The sequence below is a fragment of the Salvelinus alpinus genome, chromosome 25 (genome assembly GCF_045679555.1).
Source record: "Salvelinus alpinus chromosome 25, SLU_Salpinus.1, whole genome shotgun sequence".
Lineage (NCBI taxonomy): Eukaryota > Metazoa > Chordata > Actinopteri > Salmoniformes > Salmonidae > Salvelinus > Salvelinus alpinus.
In genome coordinates, this window is record NC_092110.1 from 17,663,808 (window position 1) to 17,691,358 (window position 27,551).

General features: G+C 45.0%; 2 protein-coding genes and 1 long non-coding RNA gene across 14 annotated transcripts in view; 1 reads left to right on the top strand and 2 right to left on the bottom strand.

Moving 5' to 3' along the window:
• The window catches only part of LOC139553507 (uncharacterized), a 30,890-nt gene extending 19,146 nt beyond the window's left edge, over nt 1-11,744 (bottom strand). For 2 of the 4 annotated variants that reach the window (XR_011670665.1, XR_011670666.1), the window contains exons 1-2: nt 11,607-11,744; nt 7,415-7,538 (exon numbers count right to left, since the gene is read on the bottom strand). This is a non-coding gene — a long non-coding RNA (uncharacterized lncRNA). Of the gene's footprint in view, nt 1-217; nt 5,153-5,193; nt 7,145-7,414; nt 7,539-11,606 lie in introns of those variants that run through there. The other 2 variants (XR_011670667.1, XR_011670668.1) reach the window with 2 other exon arrangements.
• LOC139553505 (tRNA (guanine(37)-N(1))-methyltransferase-like) lies at nt 10,120-14,713 on the top strand. Of its 2 annotated transcripts, none has more exons than XM_071365909.1 (5): nt 10,120-10,363; nt 12,166-12,794; nt 13,069-13,193; nt 13,295-13,934; nt 14,377-14,713. In XM_071365909.1, the coding sequence occupies exons 1-5, from the start codon at nt 10,281-10,283 to the stop codon at nt 14,430-14,432; spliced, it is 1,533 nt and encodes a 510-aa protein (XP_071222010.1). In that variant the 5' UTR covers nt 10,120-10,280; the 3' UTR covers nt 14,433-14,713. The 2 variants fall into 2 exon arrangements, with proteins under 2 accessions (XP_071222010.1, XP_071222009.1); XM_071365908.1 differs by lacking the exon at nt 10,120-10,363 and adding an exon at nt 11,848-11,976.
• LOC139553506 (CDK-activating kinase assembly factor MAT1-like) overlaps nt 14,434-27,551 on the bottom strand; it is a 70,145-nt gene continuing 57,027 nt past the window's right edge. For 7 of the 8 annotated variants that reach the window (XR_011670664.1, XM_071365914.1, XM_071365916.1 and 4 more), the window contains one exon: nt 14,434-14,946. Coding sequence is in view for 7 of the 8 variants with exons in the window: in XM_071365914.1 (XP_071222015.1) it covers nt 14,686-14,946 (261 nt within the window). In the remaining variant the exon portion in view is untranslated. The remainder of the gene's footprint in view (nt 14,947-27,551) is intronic. The other variant, XM_071365915.1, reaches the window with a different exon arrangement.

Below are 27,551 nucleotides of genomic sequence, written 5' to 3' on the forward strand. Positions count from 1 at the left end.
GATTATTTCCTACGTAGATTCTAAATAGATTCCAAAACAGTGTTCTGTGTAGTACTGTACTAGGCATACTAACAGATTTTCACTAATATTATCAGAATCAATAAATCATAGCATGTTTTAGGTCTCTTTCTTACCTGATTAAGTAGAATCCTGTAGATTATAATGTAAAAAGTAATTATATTCCTAAAACACAAGTTGAAAATGATGATACTTTGAATCCCAGAACATGGACCAAGAAGGTCGTTTTCTTATGTTGAATTGTACCTTACATGGTGAAAAATACACATTGATTTCATTGTATATCCCACAGTTTTAGACAAAATTCAAGCTGTATTAGATCAAATCCAGACAGGAACTATTATTTTAGCAGGTGACATAAAAATAAATTATACAAATCAATAAGATTGACAGACGCCTCTAAAGAGGCTGAAAAATGGAATTCTTACAAATAACTTACAGGACACCTGGAGATCACTATTCCCAACTACAAAAGACTACTCCTTTTTTCTAAGAAAAGCTATTCAAGAATCAACTACATTTCTATTTCCAAAAATACACTCAACAATTTACTGGTTTAAAACATTCATGACATAGTGATATCGGATCATTCTCTGGTATCATGCTTAATTACACCAATAGAAAATACTCTTAGTTACAGAATTTGGAGAATGAACAGAGTGCATCTTCTGGACCCGAAATGTATTCAAATACATGGACTAAATAATAAATTACAAATGTAGACATAGATGACAGAGAAAAGCAGACCCCCAATATAATTTGGGATGCCTTTAAGGCGTACATTAGGGGAATGATAATCTCATACTCTGCAAAAGTTAAATCAAATTTAGAAACTTCCTAATTACATGTTTTAAACAGTTATTTAAGTTATATTAAACCACGAACATCTGTAGAGTCCCCTGCTGATTATAGAAGTTTAATAAATTGTGACAATAAAATAACAAGGCTTATAAGCAATATAATGGCAAAAGTTCTACCAAACTTGATACATACAGTGCATTCGGAAAGTATTCAGACCCCTTGACTTTTTCCACATTCTGGTACGTTACAGCCTTATTCTAAAATTGATTAAATTGTTATTTTTTTCCTCATCAATCCACATACAATACCCCATAATGACAAAGCAAAACAGGTTTTTAGAAATGTTTGTAATAAAAAAAAAGACTACATTTACATAAGTATTCAGACCCTTTACTCAGTGCTTTGTTGAAGCACCTATGGCAGCGAGTATAGCCTCAAATCTTCTTGGGTATGACGCTAGAAGCTTGGCACACCTGTATTTGGGGAATTTCTCCCATTCTTTCTGCAGATCCTCTCAAGCTCTGTCAGGTTGGATGGGGAGCGTCGCTTGCCAAATATTTCAAGGTCTCTCCAAAGATGTTCGATTGGGTTCAAGTCTGGGCCACTCAAAGATGGATTTGGGTAGTGGGCCCACTATGTCCATCGATATCCTCTCAAATGGCGTTTTGATTATGGGGAGTGGCACGAACGGGCTTCTAAAAGCTGGTCGGGGAGCTGTTAACTGGCACTCAGGGCACTCTCCTCAATGTCGAGCCACCTCAGCCTGAATTCCTGGCCAGTAAAACCTCCTTACAATCCAGTCTTGGGTTTTATCGATACCGAGGTGTCCACCCAGAATATGCCCAGTACTGTCCTCTGGTACCGGGTGGGGACCAACAACTGTTCCACTACATCAACCCCTATTTTTGAGACTCTGTACACCAAACCCTTTTTCATGATGAAGTGGGGGAAACTATTAGGCATCATTTATGGGGGTACCATCTACGACCTGCACATCTGCTCTGGCTTGCTGCAGGGTTGGATCCTGGGTTTGGGCTGTCCCGAAATTAGTCAGGGACCCTGCCAGGTCTGTTGGTTCTAAACAGTCGTCCTCTGGATCCAGATCGACCCCGGCCCCACTAGTACCGGGCTGCTTGTTATTGACGAGGTCTGCCTCTTCCTCATCCTCCCCTACTAGCACCTGTGAGGTTGGCCCCTGGGAGACGTTCTCTTTTCTTAGCTTTGGTTGAGGGCTACATGCTACTTCCTGCTTGACCAGAGGTGTTGGCTTCTCAAATATGCCGTTCTTTTGGCCTAGCTTCGCAAAGTTAGGAAAGTATCTACCCAGTATTACATCATATAGCAATTTTGGGACCACGCCGACCTCATAATCCAGCAGCCCGTCCTCGGTTTGTATGCTCATTAAGGCTGTGGGGTACGGGCGGGTATTCCCATGAATGCACATAACACTGACATCCTGACATATATCCAGTTTATGAGTCGGCACTAGGTTTGCAACGACCAAAGTTAAAATACTGCCGGAATCAAGCAGGGCTGCAACCTCTTTCCCTTCAACCTTCACCATGCACATGTGTTCGTTTCTTGGTCTTTCAAGTACAGTGGTTACCACAGGACATGCATACAATATATAAGTTCCTTCTTTTTCACCGAGGTTACATTGCATTGGCTCTTCTTTAATAGGGCAGTATGCTACAATATGTCCCGATCAATTACAATTGTAACAGACAACAGGGTCCCAGTCCCAGTTTCCGGCTTTTTCCCGTAGTGTCTCGCCCCCAGTCTGATTCTTTCCTCACGGCCCCACGCTGCTCTCTTCCCCCTCCCAATGCTGGAACAGTCTCACCCTGTACGCTGGTTCGCCCAGGCTAGGAGAATGGGGGGGGGGGGGGGGGGCAGGTCTGTAGGCCCACTGGTAGAAGCGATGTGCCCTCAGGGTATCGGTCACACCCAGTCTAGTCAGAATCTCTCCTTTTATCGTAATCCTGTGCATCTTTCAACTCCAGGTCGAAATACGCTTTTTGAAGCCCTGCCCATTCTTGTTTCGGCCACTTCTCCCTCTCTGCTGTCCTTTCAAAGGTGGTGACGTATGCTTCCACATCGTCCTGCCTTGTCATTTTTGAAAGAAAATGATTGGCCCGCCTCTGGGTATTTACAGCTGGTAACTGAGCCCCAATTTTGGCCGCTAGCCTCTTTAGACCTTCTCTTATCTCCCGGGTGTTTCTCTCTTGCTCCTCGATGAGCAGCTTGTTGGTGCGGTGCTGGACCTGTAATGTGTCCTGATACATTCGCATTGCATCCTGATGAGCTATTTGTTGAGCTCTAGTTGCCTCGTTGGGCTGCCGCTGCTTGTAACAGGGCCTGTATGACTCCCTCCATACTCATTTTCCCTGAGCAAAAAGTACAAACCAAACAAAGCCACAAAAAAACCTGACTCAGCTTTGGAGTGCCAACTTAACATTTTTTTTTCTTCCCCCTACCTAACCAGCGGTACGGTTAGTCCCTTTTATCCACTTCAGACCACACTTTGACCGCATTCTCCACCATGTGTGACAAACCTCTTCAAGGTTAGGAAAGTTTGTCACAAATTAAGAGGGAGACCGTCACCAAAATCACACCAGACAGAGTTCTTTCGAACAGGACAGTACCTCTGTGTTAGTTTCTCCGTCCTGGTCCACCCAGGCCGCAAGAATGGGTCAAGGATAGCAGGGTTCAGTACACGAATCGGGTTCTCGGTAGGTCCAGGTCCAAACGCCAACAGGTAAGTCCAAACAGTCCAGGTCACACATGGCAATATCTTCCAGGTATGTCTTGACCCCTTATCTGAGTGTTCCCCTTGCTTTTGGGAATTGTAGTTTTGGCGGTCTGCCATTTTGTGATCTGTAGTTCTGGTCGGGGTTGCCATTTTAGTGTGAGGGCAGAGCCCGTTTATTAGTTCTGCCCTCACATATCTGCCATTTATCACTCAGCCCCCTTCTTTGCCACAGTGCCTTTTGGCAAACTCCAAGCGTGATTGGTGGAGTGCTGCAGAGATGGTTGTCCTTCTGGAAGGTTCTCTCATCTCCACAGAGGAACTCTGGAGCACTGTCAGAGTAACCACCAGGTTCTTGGTCACCTCCCTGACCAAGGGCCTTCTCCCCCGATTGCTCAGTTTGGCCGTGCGGCCAGCTCTAGGAAGAGTCTAGGTGGTTCCAAACTTCATCCATTTAAGAATCTAGGCCACTGTGTTCTTGGGGACCTTCAATGCTGCAGAAATGTTTTGGTACCCTCCCCAAGATCTGTGTCTCGACACAATCTTGTCTCAGAGCTCTATGGACAATCCCTTCGACCTCATGGCTTGGTTTTTGCTCTGACATACACGGTCAACTGTGGGACCTTATATAGACAGGTGTGTGCCTTTCCAAATCATGTCCAATCAATTGACTTTACCACAGATGGACTCCAATCAAGTTGTAGAAACATCTCAAGGATGATCCATGGAAACACGATGCACCTCAGCACAATTTCAAGTCTCATAGCAAAGGGTCTGAATACTTATGTAATTATATATATTTTTAAATTGCAAAACTTTCCATAAACCTGTTTGCTTTGTCATTTTGGGGTAATGTGTGTAGATCAAGGAAGGAAAAATAATTTTATCAATTTAAAATCAATGTTTTTGTCACGTGCGCCGAATACAACAGGTGTAGACCTTACAGTGAAACGCTTACTTACAGGCTCTAACGAACAGTGCAAAAAAAAGGTATTAGGTGAACAATAGGTAAGTAAAGAAATAAAAACAACAGTAAAAAAGACAGTGAAAAATAACAGTAGAGAGGCTATATATATACAGTAGCGAGGCTATATACAGGTACCGGTTGGTCGGGCCAATTGAGGTAGTATGTACATGAATGTATAGTTAAAGTGACTATGCATATATGATATACAGAGAGTAGCAGCAGCGTAAAAGAGGGGTTGGGGGAGGTAGCCATTTGATTACCTGTTCAGGAGTCTTATGGCTTGGGGGTAAAAACTGTTGAGAAGTCTTTTTGTCCTAGACTTGGCACTCCGGTACCGCTTGCCATGCGGTAGTAGAGAGAACAGTCTATGACTGGGGTGGCTGGGGTCTTTGACAATTTTTAGGGCCTTCCTCTGACACCGCCTGGTGTAGAGGTCCTGGATGGCAGGCAGCTTTGCCCCAGTGATGTACTGGGCCGGACGCACTACCCTCTGTAGTGCCTTGCGGTCGGAGGCAGAGCAATTGCCGTACCAGGCAGTGATGCAACTAGTCAGGATGCTCTCGATGTTGCAGCTGTAGAACCTTTTGAGGATCTGAGGACCCAATTTTGGAATAAGGCTGTAACGTAACAAAATGTGTAAGAAGTCAAGTGGTCTGAATACTTTCCGAATGCACTGTATCAAACAGGGTTTATTAAAAATAAACACTTACAAACAAATACAATAACATGTTTCAGTTTAATACAATACGCAAACAAACAAGACAGATTTATCAATAAATGGCTGTTCATGCTGAAAAGACTTTCAACCATCTTGAATGGACTTTTCTATTCAAAACTTTGGAAGCTTTCACCTTTCCAGCTGAAATACATTTTATGAAAATATTTTCATAATAATAAAGAAATCTCAGGATATAAAATAAAGGTGGAAAAAACTAAATAATGGCAATAGGAAAAATAATAACTGACGATCTACAGCAATCCTTTAAGTGGACCACAAAATATTGAAAACTTAGGATGCTTAATAAGTAACAAACATAAATAAATATTCCATTACTCAACAATATGAAAGCAGATCTAATTAAATTAAATTCTTCCCATGAATCTTACAAGTAGAATAAACCTCTGTAGAATGGCATGGCTGACAAAGTTTTTGTATTTCTTTTCGGTATTACCAATTACCCTACCGAAGACATTCTTTAAAAAAAGTATACTCGGTCATAAGACTTTATATGGGCAAATAAAACTCATATCTCACATCTTCCTAAGTCTGAGGGTTTAAACCTTCCAGACTTGGAATTGTATCAACTCGCTAACAAAGGCTTTTACATATAGTTAAATGCACCAAATGGGAACAATGGGTACATACTGAAGATGCTCATCTCCAGAATCTTTTTACAGGTTTATTTTCAGAGGATCAAGATAAAAACATTAACTTCATAGTTAAGAACACTATAACAATATGGAAGAAAATGAAACGTATTCTACAAGAACCAATATCAGTCCTAAAAACACAACCCTATGGAACAATCCTTGGATCGCTTTTCACAATTCAACAATAAATTGGTCCACAAGGAAGACTAAAGGCATAGAAACTGTAAATGACTTGGTAACAGGAAATACATTTATCTGGATGACAAAATTAAAAAGTAATTTTGGACTGACCAATGTAGATAGTTTCAAATATATGCAACTTATCACGAAATGTAGATTTGAAATCTTTTGGACATCAAAGCAACCTTGAGGGAATCTTATTTGAGTCTGAAAAGTATGTTCATATGATAGGGAAGATACACAAAATCTTGCAGAGAACATATCTAACTGACAATCTCTTAGAAAAAAAATATAAATGATTGGAACCAAGACTTAAGAATAACTGATTGGAGCATAACTAACGAAACTGAAGTATAGAAGGTATTATACAAGAGACAAAACTCACAAATTCTACAGCACAACGGCAGAGTCATGTCCTAAATGTAAAACTAATGACTCAATAATCCATGCATTCTAGGAATGCTATAAATTCCAAATAAATGTGGGCTAGAAAGTTGGGTGACAGAAGTATTACAATGTAAAAAACAAATATCCGTCTGTCTGCATATTTCAAGACATGGCATATGGGGGTGTCGTGAGATACCCAATAGTCTGGACGATTCTCTTCTCATCATCATCTTGAAAATACATATACTAAAAACTTGAAAATCAAAGCTCCATCATTAACACAATGAAAACATCTAATGATTTAGTATTGAAATAATGAAATAGCATGGGCGACCGAGAAATACAAATTGTTACAATTTAAGGCCAAGTGGCAAACAATAATGGAGGCACTAGGGATGGGGGGTGAGCATGCAGGTCTGGGCAGGTGAGATGTAGTCACTGTTTGTGTGCATCTATGTTGTTGTTCATATATAGAGTGAATAAGAAACAAATAAAAAAAATACAAAACATTACAACTTTTTTTAAAGCGCTAAATGGACATTACACAGCGGCAGCCTAATGAAATTCAACTGATGTTTGAGTGGAGATCTGAATGCCAACTCACCTGTTAGATCACACAGCATCAGTAGGAGGTGTATAGAGTAAGCTGCCAGACTGGACACTAGCAGCAACTGCAGAGACCAAGTGGACAGGAGTCAATATTCACCACATTCACATCAAAGTGACACACTGATGTGAATACTGACTCCTGTCCACTCGGTCTCTGCAGCTCAAATTACTACGTCTAGAACAATCAACAGTTATCTTTTCGCTACTAAAGGAGATAGGTGTAGAGGCGTGGAGCTTCTAGAGAAAGAGCTGAGTACTGAGCACAAAACGAAGGAGTTAGGGGGCAGCTCCATATTTTAACTTTAAAATATGCTTCCATCTGTTCTACTCACCAGAAGCCCACTATACCGGTGTTGGCCATTGCGTAGGCCAGGTCCAGGATGGCACTGCCCATGATGGCCTTCATCAGATTGAAGACAGATGAGGGGAAGGAGGCCCCTTTAGCCCTTGCCTCCTCTGGAGAGATAATAGATTATGAGAGAGAGACAGAAGAGAAAGGGGGTGGGGGGGGGTAAACATATGGATAGCTCAGTCAAATCAATCAGCTCACTATAAAATAACGTACTATTACTTGAAAGAACAATGTCAAATTCTAACATAATCCAGGAAGTGAATAAATTTAGAGGAAAGCTATCTGAGACCCACTGTGCTACTGTGATGAGAACACTGCAGTGGAATGTAGTGTAGGACCAGTGAATGGAATAGGACATGAGGAGAGTGGATTTGAGCCCGAGCCTGCAGGACAGCTGCCAGAGCTGGGTATATTGACGATGATGCCTGGTTCAGTTTGGCCTCTAATAGGGGATATCCTGGAGATCCAGCCACAACCCTGGTGTCAATGTCAAAGCAAACCAGAGTATGAGTCTGGATTAACCTATGAGTTATTGGATCTGATATAGTCATGGTTCCAGCAGTGGTGGATAGGAAGTGCACTATTATTACATCAGGGGGGCTAAATATACATCAGACTAATAATGCAGGGGATGTTTGGGGTTATCAGAGTATGCAGTAGTGGACCTGTAGTGCTCTCTAAGAGTGATCGGCATTTTGACATAGGTCTTCACAACAGATCTTTATGACAGAGGTCCCTTAGCCTTGACTACAAGAGGAGATATGTGAACTAGCTAGAGGAGGCTCCCTCTGTGCTGCACTGAAATGTCTGAGGTGCTCCACTTCCCTTGTAGGCCTGTAATCAGTCATCATAACGAGTAACCGTCAGTCATTTTAAAGACTTATGTTGCAATGCTTGACCTCATATTAGGGGTCATTATTTGTCTTGTCAATAACTCTAGGGTTCACTTTACAGTGGGATGCGTGATAAATAAATAATGTTTATCAGGTAATTTCCATGTAAAAGGTCCCATGAGCAGAAACATGGGAAGTTCATAGGAACATATAAAATTGGGTGACAAATGAAAGCTAAGAGCCTTTACATTTTGTGAAATGAAGGCATATATACATTTTTCATCTTAAAAATTAGGCATAAGTAATGGCTTTGATTTCTAGTCAAACAGATTGAAAAGGAGTCTTAGGAAACAGCTACCACAAAAAGTCTTAGAATTTAAAGATATGTTGGGTTTTGGTAAAGGAATTTCAATGCACAAGGAAATGTTTTTTTAAAGATATTTTCTAATTTCTCTACCGCATGAGGAGGGAGGATAAGGAAAGTTTACAGAAGTAACAAGTAAAGGTAGACCTACAAATGTGTTAGTGTTTTTCTGATATCCATTTTTGTTTATGAATTAAGTGATTAAAACGTGTAATTCTGTTACCAACTTGGTAACAGAATAACTGAAAAATCAGTAACGGAATTACTGTAATTAAATGTGTTACAATGGGGAATCATAGTAGTCACAAGCCATGGTTTGGTCACCTGCTACTGTTCTCCCTTCCACTGGCATACTGTTATGTTCAGCTCATAACTGTTTTCTTTCTCTTTCTGTCGTGGTCAAAGCGAGTGTGAAAAGAGTGTGGACAACCCTCCCTCTCTCCAGTTAATGTTACATCTCCCGGGTCTTACCGACTCCTACTCATGAGCCCCCTCTCTTTCCATTTACTGTAACCAGCATCCGCACCCACCGACACTGGATGTCCATGGACGTTGAAAAGTATTTGAAATTTGGTCAGTCGACCCTGGCCTAGATTTCAACGTCCACAGACAACGTTTTTTGGGCTGGTCCAAACCGGCCTTGATTTGGCCCAAATATAGACGTCCATGATTGGTGAATGGACCAAATCTGAACCAATCATAGACGTCTATGTTTCACATGTTTGGACACCACAGTACAGTAAAGAAAAGTAGAGTTCAGTACAGTAGAGCACACTAGAGTACAGTATAATGTACTGTGATGTGCTGAACTCTAATATGCTGTACTGTGATGTCCAAACTTGTGAAACATAGACATCTATGATTGGTTCAGATTTGGTCCGATCCGGACCAACCAAATTTGGTCTAGTTTGGTGGCGGACCTCAAACTAATAGCCAGTATGTAGAATAATACCCATAAATGCAATATTGCATATTTCTACCTTTGTGTACCTATATAGGATACATCACCATGAAGAGAATGATATTTATATCCACAATTATGCATTTATGTATAGTAAAGATCAGGGACCCAAGAGATAATTCTGTTACTGTAATTCTGTCACCGGGTGTAAATCCACTTCAGTTACTGTAGTTTAATAACCTAAATAAATGTTTTCAAACTCAAGGAGTCATGTCTTAGCCTAGCCTCTTTTAGAATCCTATCATTAAATACTTACACTTTCGTCTCTAACATATAGGCTTTGCATTCCCGAGCAGACCCATTACAAGTCAGAATGTTAAAGAAAAGTCATTTAAATTTACTGTACTCCGAATTTGTCCCTATGTCGGAGGTAATCTGAGACAAAATAACCACTAGGAAGTGTTATCAACCTAAAAGTCAGTAGGCTGGTCTGTATATCGATTTGTATTTCCGGTTTTCTATTTTCAATACCGACGCAATTCACACGTGATAAACACTATATAGATAGATGAGCCTAACCGAACATCGTCCCACACAATCAGCTGGGAAATTTCACAAACACTTCCAGCTGATTGTGAGGAAACGTGCTTCGGTCAACTACGTTCGGTTATTGTTTACTTATTGTGCATCACGTGCAACACGTCAGGAGATTGAAAATACAAGCTACAGAACCTATTGGCGCCACAAAATGTTGGGTAAACAACACTTTCCTGGGGATACCCCATCCACCTCCTACCATCAAAAAGACCAACAGCACAGAAAACCGGTAAAGTAAGTAAATATCATTTTACTCAACATGCTGGCTTATAGAGACTCTTTTTAGGCAGACTTCTTTTAAACTGAATATCCATGGTAACAGTCTGATGTTTAGGCAGTTCATTGCTGACACCCCATTCTTCCTGCAGACATCTTTGACTCTTAATACGGAGGGAGATTTTACTGTAATTCTGTTACCAAACTTTGCATCTGTACAGTTCTTCCAGTAAATGTGTTTTTGTAAGATTTTCTGTGTAAGTTGTTCAAAGTAGTCCTAGTGCAGAGTTATGATTTGTTAAAACGTTGAAAGTTTCAGCCTAATTCCGTTAAAGTGGAATGGCCACACATCGAGAACAGCAAAGAAATATGTAGCCTAACAGTCACCATCTGTTTACTCGAGAATAAAAAATAAAAAAACATGAATTCTAGTGGGTTGTGTACTGTAACTCCCTGGGGCCAAACCACTGTAAAATGTGGACTTGCAATGACAAACAGCATGAGATGAGAATGTGCATGATTCCCAAAGTGCTGAGAGAGACAATGCAAGTGGAACTAAATTTGTCATGTGAAATAGAATTGCACAGATTGAGCATGTGATTCATGTTCACTACCTGTGCCAGTCCTCCTTTTTGACTATTTTACTTTACAGCTGGAGATCAAGTTTCAATATTTAAACAATGTTGCAAATGTCAGGCAGACCACACGTTTTATACAAATCTCCACTATTGAAAACCAATTTCTAGTCTAAAAGTAACGGGAGATAGTAAATATGCATTTCAATGTCATAGCTTTAGCTGGTGGTAACATGTGGAATAGACACCAGCTGGAATGCGGTTTTAACCAATCAGCATCTAGGATTAGACCCACCCGTTTATGCATGACGCTGCGCAGAGTGCCTGGATACAGCCCTTAGCCGTGGTATATTGGCCATATCCCCTGAGGTGCCTTATTGTTATTATAAACGAGTTAACAACATAATTAGAGCAGTAAAAAAAAGTGTCATAGCCGTGATATCAGACCGTATACCACGGGTGTCAGCCAATCAGCATTATGGGATAGAACCACCTAGTTTATAATATAGACTGCATAGCTACTAGAAATCAATTGTAGTGGGCTAGATGTAACCGTGGAACATACAAGGGATCCTACGCCTGTTGCAGAAAGAAACGTTAAGAAAATCCTGGATGCCAATAAGTGAGCACACAATTATTAAACTGATGCCTCTTAATTCCTGGCTAGAGGCTGAATGCTCACTTACATTTCCCAGGAGAGGGGTGGTCTCGTTGCCATGATCAGTGTGAACGGTGGTGCCTTCTACATTGATACTCAGTCTCCGGGTGATTTGCCCTCGAGCGAGAGGTTAGTAGTATGTTACTTACAACAACCAATACAATAGCTACCTCATCTGTGCAGTTCGTGGTGCCTGGTGAAGACAAAGTTTCCTTTAACCAACAAAATCTACTCCACTATGAGGACCTGTATATGCAACTTCTCGCAGCTGAGTTGAGGTGGTCATATGACATGAAAACGCTTCTGGTTTTATTCGTCGCGGATTGGATAGAAATGCACAGCAAGTCCACTAATGATGACGTCTAAACATGCGCGTGCTCTGCAGAAGCGATGTTGAGGTGGGGAATGCGTTTGAATGTTTATGGTTTTACTGAATAAAGTAATGATCTTTCCATGCAATAATATTAACAAAAAGTAATCATTCAATGTTGTTTGCCAATCATTTGTCATATCTATTAGTTTGTCATTTTTCTAAGGTTGATATTTAGGTCATATTTTAAGGAGACCTCTACGATTTGTCTTTGCAGGATTGTTCCTAGTATCTTCTCACTACTACTACAAACTAAAAACTGCGTGAAATCTCGCTATCGATACCGGACCCTGTGTTCAGTGGTCCTGCAGCGGGACCGAGCATCAACTTGTTCTGAGAGTGTTTCGAAGCCGATGCTTGAGCAGCATCAACACAGCGTGATGGATCCCAGCCTATACACAGCTCCTCCTGAGGTCCGAGGTATGACCTGTTTGGATAAAGAAGTCTTCTCCCAGACAGTTATTGTCCCAGCCCTGCGTGTGCCAAAAGAAGTCCTCAATAAATTGGTTAAGAGCCTGAAAAAAGTGGCACTCCAGCGCCCGGGCATACGAAGAGTGGTTGAGGTTGAAGGCAGCGATGACGAGAGGCTCTTGTTGCTGGACCCTGCCAGTGTCTCCTCACCCAGCTCATTCAGCGACGCAGAGGCCGAGGCGTTGCAGTCATTTGGAGTACCTCAAGAGCTCCAGCGGTACGAGCTGCGCCTGACCTATGACAACCTGAAGAGTGAGGAGGTTCTGCGCGCTGTGCTGCCAGAAGGACAGGACGTCACCTCGGGGTTTAGTCGAGTGGGTCACATTGCACACATGAACCTGCGGGAGCACCAGCTGCCCTACAGAAACCTCATAGGTGAGTGTGCCACAAACATAATGTACTGTTCTGCATCACAATAAATGTAATACAATCTGTCAGGAGACAGGCATGGGTAACAGTAATGCTATTGACAGGTTATGTATTTTATGCTCTTGAATCCCTGACCACGCTCCCAGGATTGTATTTCCTGAGTGGTCAATTAGCTACAGATGAGTTACGTTAAGTGTGTGTGAGGAAAACAATAGTGCTGATTCATTGTTTTACTGACATGATGCAGTCTTGCTGTCTTCTGTTGCAAATCCATTTCCAGGCCAAGTCATAATGGATAAGAACCCCGGGGTGACCTGTGTGGTCAATAAGACCAACACCATCGACTCCGCCTACCGCAACTTCAAGATGGAGGTGATGGCTGGAGAGGAAAATATGGTGGCTAAAGTAAGTCCTATGAGATTGTGATTTTGATTAAACATATTTTGTCATGAAATCAGAGGCGTGGGCATTGCATTCCTCCCTTACCCTCCCTCTCATTGTTGCAGGTGCGTGAGAACGGCGTGACATACGAGTTTGATTTCTCCCGTGTGTATTGGAACCCTCGTCTAAGCACCGAGCATGAGCGTGTGGTGGCCCTTCTGAAACGCGGTGACACTGTGCTGGATGTGTTTGCTGGCGTGGGTCCTTTTGCCATCCCCGCTGCCCGCCGTGGCTGCACTGTGCTGGCCAACGACCTCAACCCTGAGTCTCACCGCTGGCTGCAGCACAACTGCAAACTGAACAAGGTGGAGCGTAAGGTCACCACCTTTAACCTGGATGGCAGGGACTTCATCCAGGGGCCACTGAAGCAGCAGCTGCCTGTCATGATGAAGGGGAAAGCCAGTGTGCATGTGGTCATGAACCTTCCTGCCTTGGCCCTGGAGTTCCTGGATGCCTTCAGAGGCCTGCTGGACCAGGGAGTTTCCTGTGATGTGAATCTGCCGCAGGTGCACTGCTATGGGTTCTCTAAGGAGGATGACCCCCAGAAAGACGTGGTGGAAAGGGCCTCAGCCAGCCTGGGGTTCTCCCTAGAGGGGCTGTGCTCTGTGCATCTAGTGAGGAACGTGGCCCCCAACAAGGAGATGATGTGTGTGAGCTTCACCATCCCCAAAGAGGTTCTCTTCAGCAGAGAGAGCACACAGACAGGTGAGCTTTCATTCACACAGCACCAGGGTTGGCGTTAATTCCACAAATTCAATTCAGACTCCAGGTCAGTCTTTGAATTCAGAGATTTCAATCTTCAATATTATCCAACAAATTCCAATTCAATTCCCTCAGGCTTATGTCACTGTTCTGACAGCCTAGCTGTATTGGAAATAGAAGTTGAAATTATTTAAAACAAATCCTGCAGTCAATTTGATACTAAGTGCATTAATTCCATTAGCTGGGAAATGTACAAATAAAAAATTCCGAAGATTATATCAAACAGTCCAAATTCCAATGCAATAACTTGAAGATTGAATTCAAATAAAATTCAAGATTTGAAATGTCACATTTTAATTGTCCCCAACCCTAAACAGTACAACACACATGCACTCTCTGAAAGACTGTAGACTGAAAATACTAATACCATTTGTCCTCTCCTCAGAAGCCATAGAAGAACCAGCACCAAAGAGACAAAAGTGTGAGGAGACAACAAATTGAATATATTTTACCAAGGAGCTCATTCTGAGACCTTGAATTTTATTTTTGATCTTTGAACTCTGTTCATGTTATTTTATAATAGTGTCAATAAGGCTGACATGATCTAAATCATGGTTATGCCTTGACCTAAAAAGAACAAACAGGTATGTGTTGACTGTATTTGAAATACTGGTCCATTATCCAGGTCCCACAAATAGGCATTGTTTCAATAGTTTTCTTATCCAACAATGAGCTTCATTGTGTTTTTGTTTTTTTAATAAAAAAATAAGATCATACAAAAATGGCAACATATACATCCTGATCTGACTTCAGACCGAAGTACACTGTCCATAGCTCCCTCCACAATGTAAAACAGGGGGGTAATTTGAATCCTGTGATAATTGACATCTTCATATTTCTGAGTTTCTGGGTCAGTCCAGTAACGGCATCCTGGATGGCTCAATGACACACAAGTCCTGAGTTGTATCCTCCAGCCATGTCCTGGGGCTGGGCAATGCGCACGTGGTTCAGATACCTGCAAACAGAAAGAGAGAAGAAACATCAGTTAAAAATATAATTTTGCAACATCCTAATGTAAGCACCTATAGTCTTATTCCCTCTCCTTCAACATCCCTATATTAGCATCACTGCTACTGTATATGTGATGTAAAGATCAATCGACAGTCTTCATAGGTGGTGAGTCCTTTAAAAATGACCCAGGCTACACTGGACACAATGGCGTTGATGTGAAGTGTTTCTTGAGCATGGGTTGATTTTTATCCAGACACTTAGCCCACACCCAAGGTTTTTCTAGCCCTCCAGAATCCCCTCAGCCCCATTTTATTTATTTAACCAGGCACATTGACTGAGAACACATTCTAATTTACAGGGAGAGGAAGAGGGACAGTCCACCCCCCCAAACCTCTTTCTCAACGCTAAGGATCTGGATCACGTTCTGCGCATGTGTTATTTTACGCACACATTCGTTTTTCTAAGTAACTGCTGCCCCTCCCTTCACGTTTCACTTTTTAACTTACCCTCTTCTGAACCATGATGATGTAGCTTATGTCTCTGCCTCATATTTCTGAACAGCTGAAATAAAAACCCTGCTGGTTTTATAAAGCATATATTATGAAGGCTATAACCTTTGTCAGTCTGTTGTAATGGACATTGCACAAGCAGGGTGCATTCCTTACACTTGAGAAACAACAAAATCAGTGTTTTGTGGTTAAGCTAATCTTTATAGTTGCTGCCATATCATACTTTCTGAAAAGAATAACACTGCCTCCTGGCAACTTAGTCAATGTTTGCAATGATGATGAAAAAAATAATTCAATTGCTAATTAGACTGCGTGGCTGTCTTACTGCATTCCACCTCTGGGCAGCCGAGCGTGTATCCGGACTGGTAAAAAGAGTGACAATGGGCGTGTTCATTTTGTATCGACAGGTGCTAGACTTATGCCATGCTGATATCATGGCAATAGTAATATGCTGCATGTAACTCAACAGCTAAGAAGAACATGAAATCACTAGACTGTCGTGATTTTGTTCAATACTGACAATTTATACGAACATGTCGATAATGTATTTTGTGTAAAACATGTAAATAGCTGCATGTAGCCTACTACCCTCCTGAAGAAAAGAAAAAACATGAAATCACACTTATGTTTACTGAGGCATGGAATGCAATAGTTGGAACAGTTGTGTACAACATGAAGTTTGTAGGAAATCACGCTTATACTTAATAGCCTACTGAGGGAATGCAATAGTTTGAAAAGTTGTTTGTACAACATGACATTTGTAGGCTACACCAGTGACCAGACAAATGGCGACCAAGGACGTGAGAGCGGCAGCGGAGCACTCAGCACAGCAGCTATGTAGGCAGCGGAACACTCAGCACAGCAGCTACGTAGGCAGCGGAGCACTCAGCACAGCAGCTACGTAGGCAGCGGAGCACTCAGCACAGCAGCTACGTAGGCAGCGGAGCACTCAGCACAGCAGCTACGTAGGCAGCGGAGCACTCAGCACAGCAGCTACGTAGGCAGCGGAGCACTCAGCACAGCAGCTACGTAGGCAGCGGAGCACTCAGCACAGCAGCGGAACACTCAGCACAGCAGCTATGTAGGCAGCGGAACACTCAGCACAGCAGCTACGTAGGCAGCGGAGCACTCAGCACAGCAGCTACGTAGGCAGCGGAACACTCAGCACAGCAGCAGAGCACTCAGCACAGCAGCTACGTAGGCAGCGGAACACTCAGCACAGCAGCGGAACACTCAGCACAGCAGCTACGTAGGCAGCGGAACTCAGCACAGCAGCTACGTAGGCAGCGGAGCACTCCGCACAGCAGCTACGTAGGCAGCGGAACACTCAGCACAGCAGCTACGTAGGCAGCGGAGCACTCCGCACAGCAGCTACGTAGGCAGCGGAGCACTCAGCACAGCAGCTACGTAGGCAGCGGAACACTCAGCACAGCAGCGGAACACTCAGCACAGCAGCTACGTAGGCAGCGGAACTCAGCACAGCAGCTACGTAGGCAGCGGAGCACTCCGCACAGCAGCTACGTAGGCAGCGGAACACTCAGCACAGCAGTGGAACACTCAGCACAGCAGCTACGTAGGCAGCGGAACTCAGCACAGCAGCTACGTAGGCAGCGGAGCACTCCGCACAGCAGCTACGTAGGCAGCAGAACACTCAGCACAGCAGCTACGTAGGCAGCGGAACACTCAGCACAGCAGCTACGTAGGCAGCGGAACTCAGCACAGCAGCTACGTAGGCAGCGGAGTGTGCACATGGCAGAAATAAATGTTTTTAGCCAGGACAAAGTGGGATACAGAAACTCTATCTGTAGCCACTCCATATAGCATTCTAGGTGTATTTTATTTTTAAGTGTGTACAGATGTAGCCCTAGCCCACCAAGGACCCTATTCAGCTTTTCAGAAGATGGCAAGTCACTGTTTATTTTCACTCTGAGCTGTAGATGGAAAAACAGCCGAGCTGTCGACTTAGACCCTAGTCCATGGTGACCAGTGCTCTTCCACTAGGGGGGGTTGGGGTGTGACCTATAGCCCTACCCTCTCTAATCCTTCCTCCTCACACACACACTCAGGTCCTGGGCTGTCAGTCAGCTCAGTGGGCACTAGGGGAACGACTCCCCTCCCTCCTCCTCTTGGCCTCCCTCAGTGGGTTCTACAGTCTCTGGCTACTAAGCTAACATAGTCCTCAAGCGACTGAGGTCCAAAGCAACAAAGACAGCACACACTCACCCCCCTCCTTTCCCACACTCACAGCCCCAGCAAAAAGTGCTAAAGCCCCCACACGAGTCAGGCTTTGTGCCCCCTGTCCCTGAGAGCCAGGGAAACTTCAAAGTGAAATAGGAAGCGAGAGCACAGACAGCCCTCTGATTTGTGCTCCGGTTCAGTCTGCTTTACAGAGTAACCCAACACCTGTGGGGAGGCTCAGAGAGAAACTGGGAGGGAGGAGGAGGTGTGTGTGTGTGGAGTATGTGTTTATGGAGCATTTCTTTTTGGCAGTTTGCATGCGTACCGGTGTGTCAGTGTGTATTTAACATTGTTTTCCCTCATGAATTTCCATGATATTAGTCTATTTTCCATATATTGTATATCTAAAAATCAACTGCTAAGCATAATATATACATGGTCATTAATATGGCATTTACTAATGTGCTATGCACTTACATTAACAGAAAAGGAAGTCTAGTCATCAGTGGTTAAGTTCCAGACATACAAAGAGAGGGCAGATCGGGTTTTGTACATAAAGACCACTCTTCACCCACTAGAGAAACAACACAAGTCCAAAACAGGCATCGCAGTGATTATTAATAATAACTTCATTAAGCACGAGCCCAGTAGCCGGTCCTTCACGGCGCACTTGAGGGAGGCCTTCTCCGATGGCTTCCTGCTCCTCTCCCCACAGCAGATGAGTGCCATCTATTGATTATATTGTACTGGGCCTTTTTAACGGTGAAAAAGTGGTCTATTTCCAGTCCGGCTAAGTCTGCTCTTCTTGCTAATCTAATCCCCAAGCTACACATGTGGTCATTCCTTCCAAGAAAGCTGAGAGCCATGTAACTTTATACCAGCCTGCCCCTAAGGAAGGAGGAGAAGAGGAGAGAGAATAATGGGGGGAGAAGGAGCAAGAGATGGAGAGAGAAAGAGCAGGAGGATGCAGAGTGAAATCACCTTTGGGTATCATCACCAGCCAGTCCTCTAGTCTACAGCTGTTAAACCAACAGTCTGTCTGCTCCCCCTAACACCACCCGTTAGTTCAGTACTGCTCCATTAACTCTGCTCCCCCTAACACCACCCGTTAGTTCAGTACTGCTCCCCCTAACACCAACCGTTAGTTCAGTACTGCTCCCCCTAACACCACCCGTTAGTTCAGTACTGCTCCCCCTAACACCACCCGTTAGTTCAGTTCTGCTCCATTAAATCTGCTACCCCTAACACCAACCGTTAGTTCAGTTCTGCTCCCCCTAACACCACTCGTTAGTTCAGTACTGCTCCATTAACTCTGCTCCCCCTAACACCACCCGTTGGTTCAGTTCTGCTCCATTAACTCTGCTCCCCCTAACACCACCCGTTAGTTCAGTTCTGCTCCATTAACTCTGCTCCCCCTAACACCACCCGTTAGTTCAGTACTGCTCCATTAACTCTGCTCCCCCTAACACCACCCGTTAGTTCAGTACTGCTCCATTAACTCTGCTCCCCCTAACGCCAACCGTTAGTTCAGTTCTGCTCCCCCTAACACCAACCGTTAATTCAGTTCTGCTCCATTAACTCTGCTCCCCCTAACACCACCCGTTAGTTCAGTACTGCTCCATTAACTCTGCTCCCCCTAACACCACCCGTTAGTTCAGTACTGCTCCATTAACTCTGCTCCCCCTAACACCACCCGTTAGTTCAGTACTGCTCCATTAACTCTGCTCCCCCTAACACCACCCGTTAGTTCAGTACTGCTCCATTAACTCTGCTCCCCCTAACACCACCCGTTAGTTCAGTACTGCTCCATTAACTCTGCTCCTGTAAGTGCATCTCGTCCCAAAGCTCTACTTTATACACACACCAGCATAGACGCTTCCAACGAATGCACACACACACACACTTCAGCAATCCATCACATCACCCTTCTCTTTAGCGGAAATAACACTGACTGTACTTGACACTGAATACACAGACAGAGGAAGACTACAGACATACAATGAATATACAGACAAATATTTCACTGACTCTTGGTAGAACATTTGCAAACATACAATGAAGTTTGGTACACACTGCGATAGACTGACTACTATACATACTGTGTGAATGAGACACTTAACAGTATACAGGGTGCACTGAACCAGCTTTGACAAAGTTAGACTTACACCTCCCTCCCCCCTCCTTCCCTCCCTTACCCCTCGTTCTTTTTCTCCCAGAGGACTGGCTGCCTTTTGTTCACAGGCCTCTGAAACCCAAGCCGTTTCGGCCGGTAACATCTTTCACTCTCCGGGCCCCACTGGAGCATTAACTGCAACTCGATCTGGGCCTTTTCAAAGCCTCCTGTTATTGGGTAAATATGGGTCACTTTGGAATGGTCCATTATGTCGCTTAGGGGGGCGGGAATAGACTAATGCAGACGATAGAGATGACTGAATGACATTTGTGAGCATGGGTGATTTTAGTTGGTTCTTTAGTTCATACAAAAACCCATGATGACACATGTGCCCCATGGATCCTATAGACTGCCAAGCTCTTTGTTATTCAACATTTATCTTTGTTATACTACATTGTCCTACACTTTTGAATAAACTAAATCAGATGAGGCATGGCAACGGCAAACTGTAAGGAACCTACTGTTAAATCTAAAAACATGAGTGTCTTGGATGAGTGAATTACCACAATGAACAATATTCTCACTGATGGAGTAATCAAAATATTATTCTAGAACCCCTGTTTCTCAGTATTCATGCTACCATCCACCCCTTTCTGAGAGCCAAACGACTCCAAACTGCTGGAGCTAACAGCACATTTCCTCTCTGGTTTGGAACGGTGAATACCTGGGCAATTTATCCTGCTAACGCTAATAATAGTCTTGGATTTCCCACCTGGACCACAAAAGTATTCCCTGCTCCCTTTGCCTGGAAAATTACACGCCGGCGGCCCATGCTAAAATGTTCCGGAAGATTCCGCGTGGATTCCAGCTGAGTGTAACTTCTCTGTGTTCAGTTTCAAGTTTAATTGTCACACATGAACAAGACAGGTTGTGTGTGTGGAAGGCAGGAAGGGTGTTAGACTTCTTCAGTAAAATAGCTGCAGGACTGAGAGAGTGAAAAAAGCCTAGATTGGAGCAGCTATATTATGTGAAGGACTGGCAGGCTGGCTGGATCAGGGCTCCTGTCTAGACTCCATGTGTTGGCTGTGGGGAAACTCAGCCATGATGGAAAGAAAAGTTCAGATATAATGCTGCCACGCCTGCCTATAGATTATGACCATCACTTAGTGGTGCCCTCACAAACCACATACAGACATGACAAAGCATTAAATGTGGACCAGCCTTACACATTGCTGATTGAAACTATGGGGTTTGTCAGGTTGCATTCCCATATTAAAACATCTCTGTATACCTTAAGCAGGTCTGAGTGGGTTGTGCTCTTGTACACAATAGGGTATCAGTATAAATGATCTGCACTGTGTGAGAGAGTGCATAATAGAAGCTCTTTCCTATCAGAAAAGCCGTGAATCACTGAAGCATGGCGTCTAGTAGCGATGGCCAGCTGCTGTTACAGCATGTCTCTGTCTCCCTCCCTCTGCTCCTGCACTTTACTTTCACAAAGGTCTGGTCACTGACCCCAGACCAGGCTGCAGCTCAGCACCTGTCTGCTCCTAGACCACACTCTCTGATCCTGGGACTGCAGTAGTTTTTTTGCTGCACAAAGGATCAAAGAGATGCGTTACTTCCCATGACTCATGTCAGAGACTGAGCATCCTAACTCGTCACTAGCGCGCTATGGAACAAAACTTGGAGAATTCTACTCTGTGTATGGTGCGAAAAACAATGTCGAAACTCAAATTTTCACCTGTCGGAGACTCTATGGCCTCTTGGTTGAAGATGGCGGAGCTACTGTAAGATATTAAGGCTGAGGTGTAAGGTGAGAGTTAAGGTCAGTGGTTGGGAGGCCCTGGCTGGATCTCTCCACAGAGGCCTGTTTCATACTTCTGAAAGGCCAGTCATGAGCCTCTTGGACAGCAAGCCTCATGTCCGGAAGTCTTCCTTTAGCGCTCTGATCCAGCAGAGTTTGGCAATCCTGGCCTGGGAATGGGGGGGGTGGTGGTGCAGAGCCACACACCTGTCGGATGATTTGTCATTATAGAGGGGTCAGCACTCAGCTGTCACCCCCTAATCACCCTCCTCACCCCGCCCCGCTCCTCCAAAAACACCCCCTGCATTCCTTAGCAAGCTCCAGTTACACACACTCACAACTCCACTACCCCTCCCCTGCTGCCCTAAGAACAGCGCTGTGCAGGACCGAGCCAGAGACTGTGTGTGTGTGTATGTATGTATACACACACGTTACAGGGTACAGTGCCCTGCGTATCTTTCCCAAAACCGTAATAACAATACACTTCCTCTGCAAAAACAATACAGCAGAATTTCCTAAAAGGTATGCAAGCTAAAACCCTGGAACACATCCAGCCGGGCCAGGAACAAAACCCCTGCAGTGGAGCCAAACATAGAACGCTCTCACAGGTATACTATATCTGTCAACAGCAGCCTTTCATCATCGGGGGCCAGAGGCCAGTCTCGTTTCCCTGGGATGGAGTTTCCTCCAGGACATGGTAGTGTGAGATTCTATCCTCCACAACCATTAGGATGATACGACACGGCCCAAAACCTCCTGTTGTACACAGGACACTCAGTCTGAGTGACAAGTCTACACACACTCGGTCACTACTAGGCTAGGCCATCGACTCCTTTTCCATGATCATATATCTTATCACTAGCGGGTCAACCCCACTGACAGATAGGGTGTGTCTGTGTCTCTCAGAGAGCCATACGGAGTATCACTAACACTTAGTTAAGAGGGGACCACTTTTAGGGTGTTAACACAATCATTGTAAGACACTTAACAATAACCCTTATAGAAATACTCACTCATTTTGCAGTGATTGACAACTAGCAATCACAACTTGTAAGGACAGTTTATGAAACCACAGCAAAGGGGTATGAATGACGCAGGTAGTTGTGTGTCTGATATGAAGGCATTATAAAGAACAGAGGCTTATGCTGATGCCTAAATCCTGAGTTTCTTCACAAAGCGTCAACTGTCACTGCTCATCCAGGATGGTCACAGACCTGTACTTCCTCCGTCTGGCCTGATGGGGGCGGTAGAGGCTGCCTGACAGGACATCAATGGCATGGAAACCCACCACAAACTAGCCACTTGATACAGGAACCCACATTTCAAGGCAGTGAGATGCCTGGCAGGTACTGAGTATCCATCTATCTATCTATCCCCTGGAGAGCAGGGAGAATACTGTGGGCGGGGGGAAATTAGCAGTGTCCTCGTTAACCAAATGGGTCCGTAAACAATGGAAGGGCATATGCTCTTCACAGAATGGCTGTTAGCGCCAGACAGACCCACAAACACACACACGGGAGTATTGATTGTCATATGTAGCATATTGTAAATAGAACACCGGAACACTGTGGAAGAAAAGCCTTTTCCCAGGAGGGTTCCAAAACACTGGTATCAGTTTACACAGCACCTCGAGCTATAGGGAGAAGCAAGAGCATTTCAATTAGTGAAAGAGGGAGGGAGAGAGAAAGAAAAACACAAAGAGACAGAAAGGGGGGGTGGATTCATCCATCATACTGGAGAGGTACCCACTACAAGTCCCCACAGCGCAGCCCCAGATGACGGGAGTTTGTTTTCTCTCCCTAGCTCTTAAGAGGGGAAAATGAGCCAGCTAATCCCACTGTACATCACAGAGCCCTGGGCCCCGGGGGGGGGGGGGGGGGGGGCACAGGACTCTACGGTGCCAATATGGTGTGTGTGTGTGTGTGTGTGTATATAGCTAGGGTGAGAGTCGCCCCATTCGGTTGACATCAAAGCCTACACCCCTGACTGACTGACAGTCCCAGTCCTGCCTACACCCCTGACTGACTGACAGTCCCAGTCCTGCCTACACCCCTGACTGACTGACAGTCCCAGTCCTGCCTACACCCCTGACTGACTGACAGTCCCCGTCCTGCCTACACCCCTGACTGACTGACAGTCCCCGTCCTGCCTACACCCCTGACTGACTGACAGTCCCAGTCCTGCCTACACCTCTGACTGACTGACAGTCCCAGTCCTGCCTACACCCCTGACTGACTGACAGTCCCAGTCCTGCCTACACCCGACTGACAGTCCCAGTCCTGCCTACACCCCTGACTGACTGACAGTCCCAGTCCTGCCTACACCTCTGACTGACTGACAGTCCCAGTCCTGCCTACACCCCTGACTGACTGACAGTCCCAGTCCTGCCTACACCTCTGACTGACTGACAGTCCCAGTCCTGCCTACACCTCTGACTGACTGACAGTCCCAGTCCTGCCTACACCCCTGACTGACTGACAGTTCCAGTCCTGCCTACACCCCTGACTGACAGTCCCAGTCCTGCCTACACCCCTGACTGACAGTCCCAGTCCTGCCTACACCCCTGACTGACTGACAGTCCCAGTCCTGCCTTACACACCTCTGCACATATTGGGTTAATGTATAAATAGTTTGGAGATATCACCACTCGCTCTCTCTTTTGGGAGTTGACCCTACAGCCTCCAGCCAGCGCCACAAATAAACAAAGGGGGGAGTAGGCAGGCAAATACCCACCCCTGGTTATCCCTGGCCTGCCCTGGTGGTGTCTCCTTCCCTGGGGCTTGGCTGGTCTGTTCGTGTGCCTGTGCCTGTGTGGGAACACCACCCACCCGCCTGGGGAAGGGGCTGGCAAGGGGCCCTCATAATAAAAACTAAAACAGCCGTCTCTTTCAGAACCCAGTGAAAGACTGGCGTGGCCATGGCGACCCATCTCTATCTGCTGTTTTTATTTTAAGACTAACCCATGAAGCTAAAGAGCTTTCTACTGTAAGAGACGTCTCCTCCTCCAATCCACTGGCCTAATGACTCACACTCAAGAATCAATCAATATTTGCACAGATTGCATTAAGAGACAACAGAAACAGTTCATACAGAGCCATACTGTTCTGCTCCCGTTTCCTACAACAGAGAACATTATGACTGCAGGTCAGGATAAGGAGTGGATACTGTACTATACAACATTCACACAACCCCCTGGTATTAGCCCAGCTACCCCTCTAGCGGAGAGAAGAACCACACATACACTAACCCCTATTTCCTGGCTTCCCCACAAGAGTAGTACAGTGTCTGGCCATGCAAGAGTAGCTATACTATACTAGTAGCTATACTATATCAGAGATGAGAGCTGATCATGTGCTGAGAGTGATGCTGGGGAAAACACAGTTCATCCTGTGGGTTTGCAAGTCAAATAACCCTGCTTTAAAGATCTGGTTCCCACATTCTGACATAGTTCCTGCAGTATCTTTTGGCTATGCAAATGTCAAATCTGTGAGCTACAGCTGTCGTTCATGCTCTCTGCTCTGAGAGGGTGTGGATAGAGCATCCAGAGAGGCAGTAACTTGCAATGGTAGACTTCATCCAGCTAGCTGCTAGCACAACTAGGCCATTGCCCGAATCTGACAGCCTGAGCTTTTGAGAAACATAAATATTTGTTACACACAATGATCCTATAGCATACATCTCTATGATTAATTACTGTAATGTTGGACATTCCAAAATCGCCTCAAAATCTAGAAATAAGTTGAGACGGATTATGTAATTGTAGTAAAACCAGATCAAAGGCTTGGGTTCATCTGAGGTCATACTATACAGCGCCTTTCTTACCTTCATCCAGCCCCATAACGCAACCATCAAAGCTACATATCGTGTGCGAGCACACAGTATTTGAGAGGCCTTCACTGTGAGGTTTCATTCACTCGGCTCCCTCTGTCCCAGGACAGCCCTCCAGGTCCCTGTGAAGACCTCTACCCCTCCGTCCCCCTGCCCTCCCAGAACCCGGCCCATCAAATTGACTTGATGCCAGCTGGGATCAGAGAGCCGGGGCCGTATGGAAAAGCCATTTTAGGCCATTTTGTGTAGAATGAGCAAGCAGTCCATCTGGAGTGGTCCTCCTCAGCCCAGCACATGCCTGCTGCTCTCCACACTAGGAGAGTGGGAGACGCACGGGAGCCACAGTGACTGAGATTTACTGTCTCCTACTACTAGAGGGAAGGAAGGAGAGGGAGGGAGTGAGTTGGACACGACTTAAACCTTGTTTAATGTAGGGGAGAGGTTGGGAAGCCAGAGGTGAGAGGTCATAGTGAGTAGTGAGCCAGGTTTAGTTGACCTTGGAACTCCTACATCCTGCAGAGCAGCGCCAGAGCCGGGAGAGAGAGATGGAGTCAGACCTGGAGTCAGGCCAGCCTGGGACTGAGATCTAGGAGGGACGCCTGCCAGAAAGTTATGATTGTCACAGCTCCTCAGCCAACACTGCCTCTCACACACACACACACACACACTTTACTTATGTACACACACACACACACAGTCAAAGCTAGACAGCTAGGTGGAGAACACAGGCAGGAGTACACCACCCAAAAACCCATCACTCCCAGACAGATCAGGCCTCAAAGTCAGTACACCTTCAACACACAGTGTGTGTGTGTGTGTATTATGAAGCAGAAAAGCTCTCTATGACCAGGGAAAGACTAGGAACGCCACTGTGGTAGCTTGACAACAAAGCTCCTTACTCTCTATATGTCCCAATCAATCCCCTCCATCCATCCCTCCCTCAGAGAGAGCTTGAACCCTTCAGCCAGACTCCAGTGAGTCTGACGAGCCTGCATGGCTGAGGAGCACTACTTCCTGGTCTGCAGCTCAGGGTCCCCTGGAGAGGAGCTCCAGACTAAACACCCCACCCACCCTCCCCGTTCCATCGCTCAGCTGCTCCCCTTCACTCCGAGCAAGCGACGAGAGACGACCACCTCATAACCAACAACCAACCACCCCCGACAGAAACCTCACTTTTTCCACCAATTAAGGAGAGCAGGGAGGGGAGGAGAAGAGGATGAGGGGGTAAAACTTCAAAATATTATCCACATTGGCATTTAGCGTAGCACGTTGAGCAACCGCTGTCACAGTGATGGACTAATTTCAGGGTGACCTGCGCCAATACAAACAACTGCTCTTTCTAGCTTTCATTGTCAGCACTTGAGGTTTTAGTCAAAGTTTTGAGTATGGCGCTGCCAATGTCTCCTTCTCCCTCTTTCCTCACACAGGATTAGTCCTTGTCCAAGATTTACTCCCCCCTCCCTTCTCTTTGGAGCGGCAGAGAACTTGGGTCTTTCATCGCCTACACAGTCAGAGCTTAGGAAGTGCACCAGAAAACAAACACACACACACACAGTAGACATGTGTAAGCACACAAAATGTACTCCATCCATTCCTCAAAGACTCACAACCGCATGTGCGCATGCTCACGCACACACACACACACACACACACACACACACACACACACACAGCCGCACAGAGAAAAAAGGTTCTGACATCAAAGACCAGGACACATAAACAAGCTCTCTCTTTCCATTTTTCAAAGATACACACACTCAAGACCAAAACAAACCTTCTCTAACACACAAAATGGACAGAACTTCCAAAACAGTAACACATGTTCATATACCATCATTCAGGTTCTTTTATCTACAGGCAGCAGAAGCACAGATACTAAAATAGTGTCCCTCTGCAGTTTGTGGTTGTTGTGCGGAATCAAGTGGTGAAAGTTTCAAGATGCAGGTCCCAGCCATGTCATTAGGAGTGAACCAGGTCTGAGGTGAGGTAGCGTTCCAGAAGGGGACAGTATTGACCCAGTCACACTCAGGACTACAGTAAGCTACCTGGTCAAACTACACCTTCAGGGGTCAAGGTGACAGTGGAGGAAAAGGCCTCATCCCCTGGCCTATGAGAATTCACATTTTAATATGTTAAGGTAATGCACAGCAACAGGTATTTTCAGAGCATAGCAT

Bases quoted from the DNA above. Each gene is read 5' to 3' on its own strand.
- LOC139553505 (XM_071365909.1), top strand. From the start codon at position 10,281: ATGTTGGGTAAACAACACTTTCCTGGGGATACCCCATCCACCTCCTAC. The intron at 10,364-12,165 runs GTAAGTAAATAT...TTGTCTTTGCAG, and splicing joins CAGCACAGAAAACCGGTAAA to GATTGTTCCTAGTATCTTCT. The intron at 13,194-13,294 runs GTAAGTCCTATG...TCATTGTTGCAG, and splicing joins AGGAAAATATGGTGGCTAAA to GTGCGTGAGAACGGCGTGAC.